Below are 10,803 nucleotides of genomic sequence, written 5' to 3'. Positions count from 1 at the left end.
CATGTCACAACCTCCTCAGGGTGGTGCCTCAATGTCACACCCACCTGGGGCATCGGGAGGGGGTGAAGCCGGTGCCCTCCATCCTCCAGGGCAGGACAGGGGGCTGTAAGAAGACAAAGGGCCCCTCACCCACCTCAGCATCCCTATCTCAATGTCTACAATTAGGATTCCAGCACTTCAGCTCCTGGCCTCATACAAGGGGACTCTGGGACACAGAGCCCCAGGACATGCTCACAGACAGGTCATTACCTGGCTTCAGTGTACTGAGTTAGAGAGGGGAAGGGGGTATCCTTCCAGGGCCATGACCTTGGCTGACCCCCACCCCCAGGATGTCATAGAAGATGCTGACTCCCAAGACAGGCCAACTTACAGAACCCTTAGATGTTGTACCTTTTGCAAGGGGGCCCTATGTATGTGTCTGTGGTCCAAGCAGCTGGCTAGGGTGGGACAGCATGCCCTTATGTCCATGTTAGGCACCCTGGGGACCTGGAGGAAGACTCTGTGCACCTGCATGCCTCTCATGTAGCCCCAACCTCAGGCCACAGAGCAAGGCCAGCAGCACTGTAAGCCGTCACATTCCTAAGGCAGTTCCACGCAAGACCAGGCCACCCACACCAAGGTGACCGCAGACATTACTTACGTCCTGCAGGCCAAGTGAGGTCACATGGCCCATAAGTCACAGAGAGGGCACTAGAGACACCAGATACAGAGTATCCCTGGCAGTGAGTTCCTGGACAGTGGCAGAGCAGTTCTAGCCCAGGCATGGCAGGGACCCTGTACCTGCCCAGATCGGGCAGTACACACTCTTTGGAATGGGCAGCACTGTGCCCATTTCCTCTCAACTGAGGCCAGGCTCAGTCTCTACTGCAGATACAACTCACGTTGTGCACAGTGAATGGTGGCCCCCTGGTCCCCTTCTGAGTTGGCTACTCCACCCGACAGTATCCCAGGCTTGTTGCACCAGCCCACCTGCAGCCCCCTGCCTCCCAGAGCATCCACTTGCACAGTCTGAGGAGGAACAGAGGGGTTTGTAAGGAGATAAGGAGGTTTTGCTACCCCTCAAGACACTGTTCCTCACCCCAGGTCATTGTGCTAAAGGCCAGTGGCCATCAGTGAAAATTACAGAAGCTTTATTGAGTGTGCACAGCACAAGGACAAGCGGAGGAGATCAGCCTGTCCAGTCCCAGGGTCTCATTGGAGGCTCAGGTGGGGAACCACCTCTCTAAAGAACCAAGAAATAGCAAAGATAACACCGAGAGTCTTGGGGATATCGGGGTTGTCAGCGAAGGCCTGGGCATCATCCAAGTTCAGATGTACCACCTCGATGAGTTCTCCTTCCTCAGCCAGGCCTCCACCAGGCCCACTTTGCTGGGCATCTGTCACCTCCGCGTAGAACATGGTCTGCCTGGAGCTAGTCAGTCCTACTCCAGACCTGTCGGGTAGAACAGGGAAGGCTGAGACACCACGGTGACCCTGCCAGCCACCCTGCTTCCATGCTTCTTTCTCTGGCTTTCTGATGGGCAGAACTCTGAGTGGCTTCACCCTTCCCGAATACGACTCCTGGTGGATGCACCCATGTAATTTATGCCTCTAGAGCGGGGGCACCTGATGCATGTTGGGCATGCTTTCTGTCACTAGGCTATCATATGGCAGAGGAGGGGTCTCAGGCCAATGCAAAGAGCACTGAAATGATTTTAAAGACAAATTTGATAAGTGGGCTGGAGGTGGCTCAGTCACCAAATGGCTAGGCTTGCCATCAAACTGTCAAGATGAATATGATAACTGACATTTATGGGGAAACAAAAATGTCAGAGGCATCTTACAAAGATCATGAACCCAGGAGCCTGCTTGGCTACCTGACTGAATTCATCTCAAGGGAGATACCTGCATAGGCCTGGCATAATGAAGTGAACACACAAGACAGCTTCAATCTCAAAATTTGAGTAAGTCTGAAACTCTCTGCTAACAGAGACCAGACAAGCTGCTGTGTTGTAAGGGCAAAATGGCAGGAGCCTGCAGGCATCACCGAGATCCTAGAGGGGTCCACGGCAACAGCCAGCCAGGAAGTGGCCTCTACCCCACGGCCACAGGAGTTGGAGTCTGCTATCTTTGCACCCGGGTGGATCGCGGATGTGGCTGGCAGCCCTGGGTGCAGCTTTTGAGACCCTGCGTGGAAGATCAAGGACCCTGGCTGGAGACTAGATATGCAGAAGCCATGAGGTCCTAAGCAAGTAGTACTAGAATCTGTGATAGACCCTTAGACTCTGTTCCCTAGGCCCCTCCCTGCCCATGACTCCTGCTGGGTACCGAACCAGGACCTCTGACTTTCATAACTGTTAAGATCCAAGTCAGCCCAGCCCATATCAGGGGGCTCCTGACTGGCTGGGAAGCCATGGAGAGAGAAACCAGGGACTGGGTGTGGTGGTGGGATTCACAGGCCTCTTCGCCTAAGGGCCAGATCCAGCACAGTTCCAGACAGGAAGAGGTGGGAACTCTCAGCAGGACACTCCATGGAGTCAGGAGCAGAACTGGGAAATACTCAAGGATGCCAACCCCCAAGAGGAGGACCCCCGCCAAGACTGACCATGCCCAGCTATCCCTTATCCCCACAGACCCCTACCTGATGGTCTGGTCAGGCCAGAGGCTGCCTCCAGCCTCAGCAGGCTCTAATGTCATTCACACAACAAGGCAACAATAGGGAAACCCCTTAGCTTCCTCCCCTGGGTCTAGTCATGTATGGCCATCAAGGGAGTGAACTGGCTTACTTCTGGTCTTGGGCAGGGAACTATGGGTAGGCTCTGGTATGTTCCGTCCCAGTAAGGCCCATAGAGACAGATGTACTGACTTTTGCTTAGCCTTTTCCCTCAGTCATGCTTCCTCACAGCCACACCCTCCTCTTCAAAATATAAGTCTGAGTAGAACAATCACTGTCCGGAACTGTCCCTGGCTCTCTAGTACCTTCAGTCAGGACACAGTCCAGAGGTCCTGCCTATGAAACCTCTCAAGACAAGGTTCCCCTGTCCTCAAACATCTGCCAGGACCCCCACCCCCAAAGCTAACTTCCTTCCTGCCTTCCATCCCTGTCAGCTCCACACACTAGCCAAACTCCTATGAAGATCAGGCTCCTTAGATTCCCTTGTCCTAAACACTGTCAAGTTGGTAGCTGAAGGATCCAGGCATCACTGGCTGTTCACATGGAGGACACAGAAAAGGGGACAGACCAACCCTTCAGAGGCAAGATGGTCAACACTGGATCCAACATGGTCCAACCACATCTAGGTGCTACAGGGTGAGGTCCAGCCCTGGTTGTGTAGAGTGTGCCAGAAGAGAGGGGGCAAGGATTCTAGTCTTTCATGGTTGAAGGTGAACTTAGACCCCTGTAAAGGTGGTCAGAAGGTGGTGCTCAACCTTTTGGGGGTGACAAGCAGGCACCATACGATCCTCTAATTTCCCTAAGAGCTCAGCTGTCAAGGATCCACACAACATCCTGAGGCAAGGGGTGGCTTCCCATTTGAGGAAGGTAGTCCTGGTTGGTTGCCTGAGGGAAGCCTGAATGGCTGCTGGCACCTGGGCTTCAGTAGGGGGTAGTCCCCTCCTCCTCCCCCTCCTTGGGACTTGTCCTTCCCTCTCATTCCTGAGCCACCGGCTGAGAACAGAGCTGTGACTCACCCCACCCCCAGCGCCCGGTGCTTAATCCCACAGGAAGTGGGGCATCTGTCGGCAGCAGCTGCCACCCGGAGCCCAACCCCACATGTCTGGGACTGCAGGGTAGGGGCACAGGGTTGAGCATGCTCCAGAACCAGCCCCAAAGCACCCTAGCCTAGTGGCATGGTCCATCAACCCTCTTCCAGTCCCATGCTTGTACACCCTCGGGGACAGGGTTCTCACCCACTCTCTGGCAGCCTGTCTTATCCCTTACACCACTTGGTAGCACCCCACCCTGCCAAGCCTCCTTACATGTACGTGGCAATTTGGCGCAGATCGGTGGGGTCCAGGTGATAGCCACACTCTTCCCAAGCTTCCTTGCAGGCTATTTCTTCCAGTGAGAGCCCAGGCTGGTCCACGATGCCAGCACAGAGTTCCACCATGACTCCCACTGAGCCAGGCAGTGCTGGCTGGAGTTCTTGGGGCTGGTCCTGGTTCACAGCTGCCAGAGACCCTGGGAAGAGGCGTTCCACCTCGCCTGCATATACAGCTGGTATGGGGGGAAGGACAGCCACATGGTGCTCACCTCAGGGTAATCTACTCTGGGCCAAGCACCTCCTGCAGAACCTCAGTTTCCCCTAAAGCCACCACAGCATCAGCATTCAGATGCTCAGGATCAAGGGCCTGAAAGCACACTGTAATTCCCCCTTCCCAACTCCTGCCCAGTCAGCTGGTCTCACCTGGCCGGAACTGCTTCACTAACACCAGGCTTCTCCGGGAGGAGTTGAACATGAGAATGGTCACACTGCACGGGAGAACGGGAGCTCAGTAAGGACTTGTTCCCCTCTCTCCAGAGCCCCAGTTCCCATTCTCCTGTTCCTATGATGCCTCCTCTCTTTCCTTGACAACACAGAAAAGGTGGTACCTTGCTTAGATGGGACATACAGTCAGTCCATTGCTCAGATAGGACACACAGTCAGTCCATTGCTCAGATAGGACACACAGTCAGTGCAATGCTCAGATGGGACACACAGCCAGTCCAGTGCTCAGATAGGAAGGTCACACAGTCAGGCCAGGGGCCTGACCTGTTAAATTCCAGTTCACAGAATAGGGGCAAGGGGAGACAATGTATTGGGCAACTGGGAAAGTGGAGGCCCCTGCTGGTCAGTTTCCCAACTGTCACACCCCTCAAACCATGTTAGCCCATTCTCTGAATCCTGAGAAGTAAGATCAGCATATCTCTTCAGCCCTAGAAGGGCTAGCCTGCTACCAGGGGCCTGGTGTCCCTAGCTACTACATGACTTAGCCACCAGACCTCAGGGACATGAGAACCAGAGACTAGGTTGAGGTGGGGGGTGTTTGAAGGCACCAAGGAGAGCAGAAACTGGGGAGGGGGGGTTCCATAATGACCAGGCCAGCCCCCCTTACCTGTCATGTGTCTTCATGAAGTCCCAGGACTTTTGGACACCATCCTGAAAGAGACAGGGTAGGGTGAATGGCTGCCAGCAACAGATGGAGGCACATGGGCCAGACAGACCCCAGTAGGGAGGTCCGAGGACTGCCTGTAGCCATCAGGAATGGGACCATGCAGCAGGTGGGGGTGAATGGGCTTTCCTCAGAGGTCAGGATAGCCTGGTGTTCTGGGAAGGATAAGGAAGAAACCCTGGGCAAAGGGCAGGAAAGACATTTCACGAGCACAAAGTACTACAGAGACCTATGCTGCCACCAAGTGTGGGAAGGAACTAGGAGGATCCAGGAAGGGCAGATGGGACACGCTTAGGCAGGGCAGGGAGGATCCCAGATGGGCAGAGCCGAAGTCAGCTGTTCACTGCTGAAGCTCCCTTGGGCCATTGGACAGTTTACACTGCAGTTGTGGGTCTGATGATATCAGATGGACGGTGGCTACTTGCTCCACCCTGCTTCAGGCTCAGGCTATCTCTTATACATCCCATAGTCCTGTGGATCCTGCATCTGGGGCAGGCCCCCTAGATCCATGCAGCACTCAGGAAATAGACGAGGTGGGTCCTGCAGTATAGTGGAGCCAGAATGGATGCCAACGGTGCTCTGTATACAAGGTCAGGAAGGCCCCACCATTCCATCATCAAGATGTCATTTGGTAAGACAGGCTGTCTAGGGTCTGGAGACCCCTAACTCATCTGCCTAGTCCACCTTTGGGTCATTCAGTGAGCCCTAGCCAGCCCACCACAGATGCTGGGGCTCCATCCAAGTTGCAAAATAGACAGGGGCCTGGGTCCCAGAGCCAGAGTGTGGCCTGGCAACGAAGAGGGAGGATGCTGAGGTACAGCCGCAAGGGCTTCCTCTTGTTGGCCTACAGGTGGAGAAGGGTACTGCTACCATGGGAGAGCCTCACGGGTGACAGTCCCAATCAGAAAGACTGACTTGAGCCAGCCGGCAGAGAGATCCTGGGAGGGTGGCAGCAGTCTGGTTTCCAAGGGGAGAAGAGAGCCAATGTCCTAGGCAGGTCAGGCTGCCCAGGAGGCCGTTGAAGCACCACCCCACGAGGCGAGCCCAGGCCTGCCTGACATCCAGCCACCCAGGCAGGCTCCAAAGGCTACTCGCCCAGGCTGCACGCAGTCAGTCGGTCTTGCCTACCCCATAGCTTCTCCTCGAAAAGTCTCACTCTATGTGACTCCGAAGGACCCTGGTGACTCCAGGTCAGACATTTCGTTAGAGCCGTGGGGGAGCCAGAGAAGCTGACACTGGTGCCGGGGGAGAGAGAGAAACAGGCCTAGAATGTAGCGGTGGACATCTGCTGCGTAGGGCCATTGGGCCCCTGCTTTTGGTCTCACTGTCTACCAGCCCTCTTTTGGCCGGGAGCAGCAGTTAAAGGCTGCAGTTCCCTACCCATAGCCCAGCCTCAGTATCCCTCAGCTCCTGAGGAAATGCTACCCAGCCCCCAGCCCTGAGTACCGCTGCTGCTGCTCAGCTGAGCTCTGGTTACCAACACCATCAGCGGAAATGTGCCGGTGGGCTGCCAGCCAAGGCTGCAAAACCACCCCACAGCACTTCCCAGGAAGTGAGGGAAGCACTGCTGTCACTAGTCACTGCAGAACTAGCCGGAACTACCCTGCTCCCACCAACTGCCCACCAGAGCCCCAGGGCCCGGGTGCGAACAGCTACAGTGCCCATTCCCTGTCACCAGCCAGTGAAAAGTAAAAGGAAAGTGACCCTCATGTCCCTCAACTGAACCCAACTGCTCCCCCAAGCCTGTACTGCCCTTGGCTGCACCCTGGGAGAGGAATTCTGTGTCCTGGGGTGGATGGGTGGGGGGTACCCGTGCACAGCAAACACGAGAGGGCCAAGAGGATCTTCAGGCTGGTGAGAGGGACAGGTGTAACAGGGAGGTTTGGGGGTGGGGTGCTGGGCAAACACCAAGCCCTGGGTGGTTTGACCGGGGCTGAAACCCAGGCAGGGTTACATTGATCAGGTCAGGAAAGCGGTATGTATGGACAGCACAGAGAACAGAAACGGGCAGTGTGCCAAAAGCAGAGGTCTGTTAGACAGGGCCATGCAGAGTAGAGGAAAAGGACCACCTCGCCGGAAGAGCACAGGGTGAGAGAAGAGAGAGATGGCAGCAACTAAGCTCAACCAATGTTTTCTGTAGGCCAAGTGAGATAGCTATCCACTGTCCCTGTTGCTCTGAAAGCTGGGAAGGGTTGAGCGAGCTGGGAGGCTTCTTGGAGGCAGAAACTTGTCTCCCATCCCAAGGTGGGCTTCTTTTCCCAGAGTCCTTCCTGTCCCGATATCCAGGGTAATCAATAGGTCCAACTGCATAAAAGCATCGATGGGCGGTCAGAAATGGAAGGTCAGTCAATCTGCCTTGAAGGGAAGAGAGGTTATCCTCGAATGTCCTTCCCTGGTCATTCCGGGTTGACTAAAGACTGAAAACCGGCGGTCAGGACAGCAGAGGGGCGGAGCTCGTGCTCAGAGAACCCACTCGGGGCAGAGGCGTGAGCTCGGGGGGGGCGGAGACTAACCCGGGGGGCGGAATCGCATTGCGGGCCCGGGGCGGGGTAGGGGCCTTGGAGGGAATGAGCGCGGAATTGCGCGCGCAGGGCGGATCACCTGGCGGTAATACAGCGTGAGAGGCCGCAGGTAGGGCGAGCGGGAACAGAGGCCCACGGCCACCCCCTCGATGCGCTCCATGGGTGGCGTAGGGGTGAGTCTTCCGCAGACCCGAGCTGTCGGGTTCGTCTACGCACTTCTGGGCATGCCCAGTTCGCGCGGAGGGCGGGCCGGAGGGCGGGCCGCCGTGCCCAGGTAGCACCTGCAGAGTACAGTGCGCAAAGAAGGAGCTGTCAGGCTGGTCTCCAAGCCTGTATAAAGGGGGTGAGAGCTGGGTAGGGTAGAGGAGGGCTTCGTGGTACATGAAGCCTTCAACGGGTAGGAATCAAAGGGGATCACGCGGTAGATGAGCCAAGTGGGTGCCTGTCTGTCCCTGGTTAGTAACAACGCCCCTCTCCCCAAGCCTTGGGAACCAGGGCGGTCACTAGGGACAGTAGGAAGACTTATCTCAGAAAAAGCCAGCAGAGAAAAGGCTGGTGAAGGAAGGCCAGAGGAAGGGCCCCAGCCCAGGCAGAGGCTTGACCTGGCCTGGACTTCCCCCTTGGCTCCCCCGACCCCGTGACCCCGTCTGTTTGAGAGAAAGTGAGACTTGTCTCTGACTGTTGCTCTTCACAGATGCCATGCTGATCCTTACCACACTGCACACATTCACCCAGCCAGACAGGGCTTCAGACCTACTTCATCACAATGTCAATCTAGACGGAGCCAAAGTCCCAGGCCCCTCCAGATTCAAGGGGAGGGGAATTCACATTATGGAGTACATGGTTCACCGGAGCCATTCTTGAAGACTAGCCAACACACACACACACACACACACACACACACACACACACACACACACACCTACCTCTCCTAAAGAAAGCACTGTCCTTTCCAGCTTTAGCCCGTCCACAAAGCGCCCTGGAGCTCTGAGTGACCACCAACCAGGAGTCCCTCTAGAAGCCTGCCCCAACAAAAGGTGTCTTCCTGCTTCAGAGGCCTCCTTGCAGATCGTCCTCCCTAAAGTGTGCAAGGATCAGTCACAAACTCTCACCGGTGTCCCCAGAAGTTCAGGCAAAGGTGGAAGTTAGAAGGCCTAGTGTTACTGGCTGGGGGCACTCACCCTGGCCACCTGGGCCTGCCCTGCAGGAAAATAGAAAGACCCTGCAACTCCACAGAGCCTTCTGTCACTCCTGGTGGGGAAATCACCTTTTCCTGTTAGCATAGACTGAGGTGGCTAGAGTTTCTGAGATCCCTGGGTCACAGCAAAGGCTTACCTGTGTGGAGGAGCAAGAAACACGTCTGTCCGCGGGATTTTGGCCAGAGTGGTGCTGATAGATGGGTGGTCATAGTCTCCTTGGGAGCAATGCAGGAGCCTGGATGAAGAGGGGTTTGTCAAGAGGGGGAACATGAGAAGACACCATGCCGCCTGTGTCCCAAGACAAGAGAAGCCACCTCTGAGTTTGGCAAGCCTCTTCTAAGAGTTCCAAAGATCCCATTGAGCGCATGCCCAGACTGTGCAGATAGCACAAGATGCAAGATCACGAGCCAGTGCCGTGCCCTTACATCTGCTGGCTTTCAGCAAGACAGACTTCTACAAGGTCATCTCGGGATGCCCCTGGCCAAGGTTCAGGTGTCTACAGACTTGTGCCTTCAGGCCGTAGAAAGGCCCACGCCGTGGTATGTAGTATGTGCTCCCCCTTTCATTTCTGCCCCTGGCCTCTGGACTCTAACCCTTGTGTTCCCAGCTTCTCAGGACAATAGAGTCACATCTGGGGCCCTGGTCACTGAGGCCACTCTCACCTCAGGGTCTTGAAGCAGACAGACATACAAAATTCTCTTTTCCACTTTAAGCCCCATGTGAACACTAAGCGGGCACACAGTAGGACAGGTCCTGTGCCCAGGGAGCTGTAGGACACAGATGGTCTGCCCACTGCTGGCTTGAGGATGGGAGATGCTCTTGGACAGTTTCCATCACCTGGATGTGTCTAGGTAGATGCTGGGTTCTGTGTTTTTCTAATGGGTGACAGGCAGCCGATAGCTCTGGAGACGTAAGAATCCCATACAACATGAGGATCCTAAGAGACAGAGCGGCTGGAAGGACTATGCCAAGGCTGGGAGACCAGGTAACTCTGGAACACAAAGGCCTTTTAATTCCGGTAACCTGACAGAGCTGAGGCCCTGCCCCGATCTTCCTGTGTCAGCTGTGACAGAGCAGACAGATCTGGGAGAAATATTCACCCTCAGCTCTCTCCATGCCACCCCCAATCCAAGCAGAAGTTACACCCAGCACCCCTTGTTGGAATGTGCTTATTCCCCATAGAAGGGTGGCTGTAGTCAGGTATAAAACCCTCGCTGGGATGAGCTTCCTCCAGCACTAGGGTTGTTTGCTGTCTGATGACCTCCAGGGTCCGCTTCCAGCCACCTGTAGGCTGCTGAGGCCTTTGTGGAACCTCACTTCTGCCTGCTTCCCTTGTGCTGGACAAGAGCCTGAGTGCTGTGTTGGCCAGACCTTCCAGGTGCCTGTGTATTTGCTTGGGGCGGCTAGGCTAGAGTTGCCAAGAAGCTGGGGATATAGGCCAAAGTCAAAGTGACTTCTAGGATAGAGAGAGACAAAGCAGTGCTGGCCCCGGTGGGTGGGGCTAAGGCCCGTGACGTTCTCTACAGGCCTGTCTTTTTCTGCATTTGAATTTTTTTCCCAAATCAGATTCCACCCCACCCCCCTTTCTCAGGGATTTTGAGGGTCTTGCTGTGTAGCCTAACCCCACCTCACCTGACTGCGGCCTCTCCAGTGTTGGGATTGCAGTTGTGAGTCACCACACTGGACTCAGAGCAGAGAAAGCTGTTTACTGTTCGCTGCCGCAAGCCTGATGACCGGAGCTAAATCTCCGAACCCACATAACAGTAGGACTGACCCTCAACAGTTGTCCTCTCCGTGACGACACCAGCACCCCTGCGGCCACCGTCATACACACTGTGTGTGTGAATATACATGCCGCTCACTCCTCTCCCACTGTCTACCTCCCCGAGAGCTGAGATTACACACATGTACCCTGGTCTTTTTTGGGTGCTGGGATCTGAATTCAGGTCCTC

The 10,803-nt window shown here is 55.5% G+C and overlaps 1 protein-coding gene across 1 annotated transcript; it reads right to left on the bottom strand.

Annotated features, from left to right (window-relative positions):
• Positions 1-1,113: 1,113 nt before the first annotated feature.
• Nudt14 (nudix hydrolase 14) lies at positions 1,114-7,889 on the bottom strand. The gene is made up of 5 exons (XM_048431445.2): positions 7,732-7,889; positions 5,074-5,117; positions 4,386-4,450; positions 3,958-4,195; positions 1,114-1,432 (listed from the first exon to the last, which is right to left on the bottom strand). Exons 1-5 carry the CDS (start codon positions 7,810-7,812, stop codon positions 1,192-1,194), a joined length of 669 nt encoding a protein of 222 aa, XP_048287402.1. The 5' UTR covers positions 7,813-7,889; the 3' UTR covers positions 1,114-1,191.
• Positions 7,890-10,803: the final 2,914 nt, after the last annotated feature.

This window comes from Myodes glareolus, chromosome 11, assembly GCF_982192425.1.
Source record: "Myodes glareolus chromosome 11, mMyoGla1.1, whole genome shotgun sequence".
NCBI classification, from domain to species: domain Eukaryota; kingdom Metazoa; phylum Chordata; class Mammalia; order Rodentia; family Cricetidae; genus Myodes; species Myodes glareolus.
This window is presented reverse-complemented; position numbering and strand designations above follow the sequence as displayed.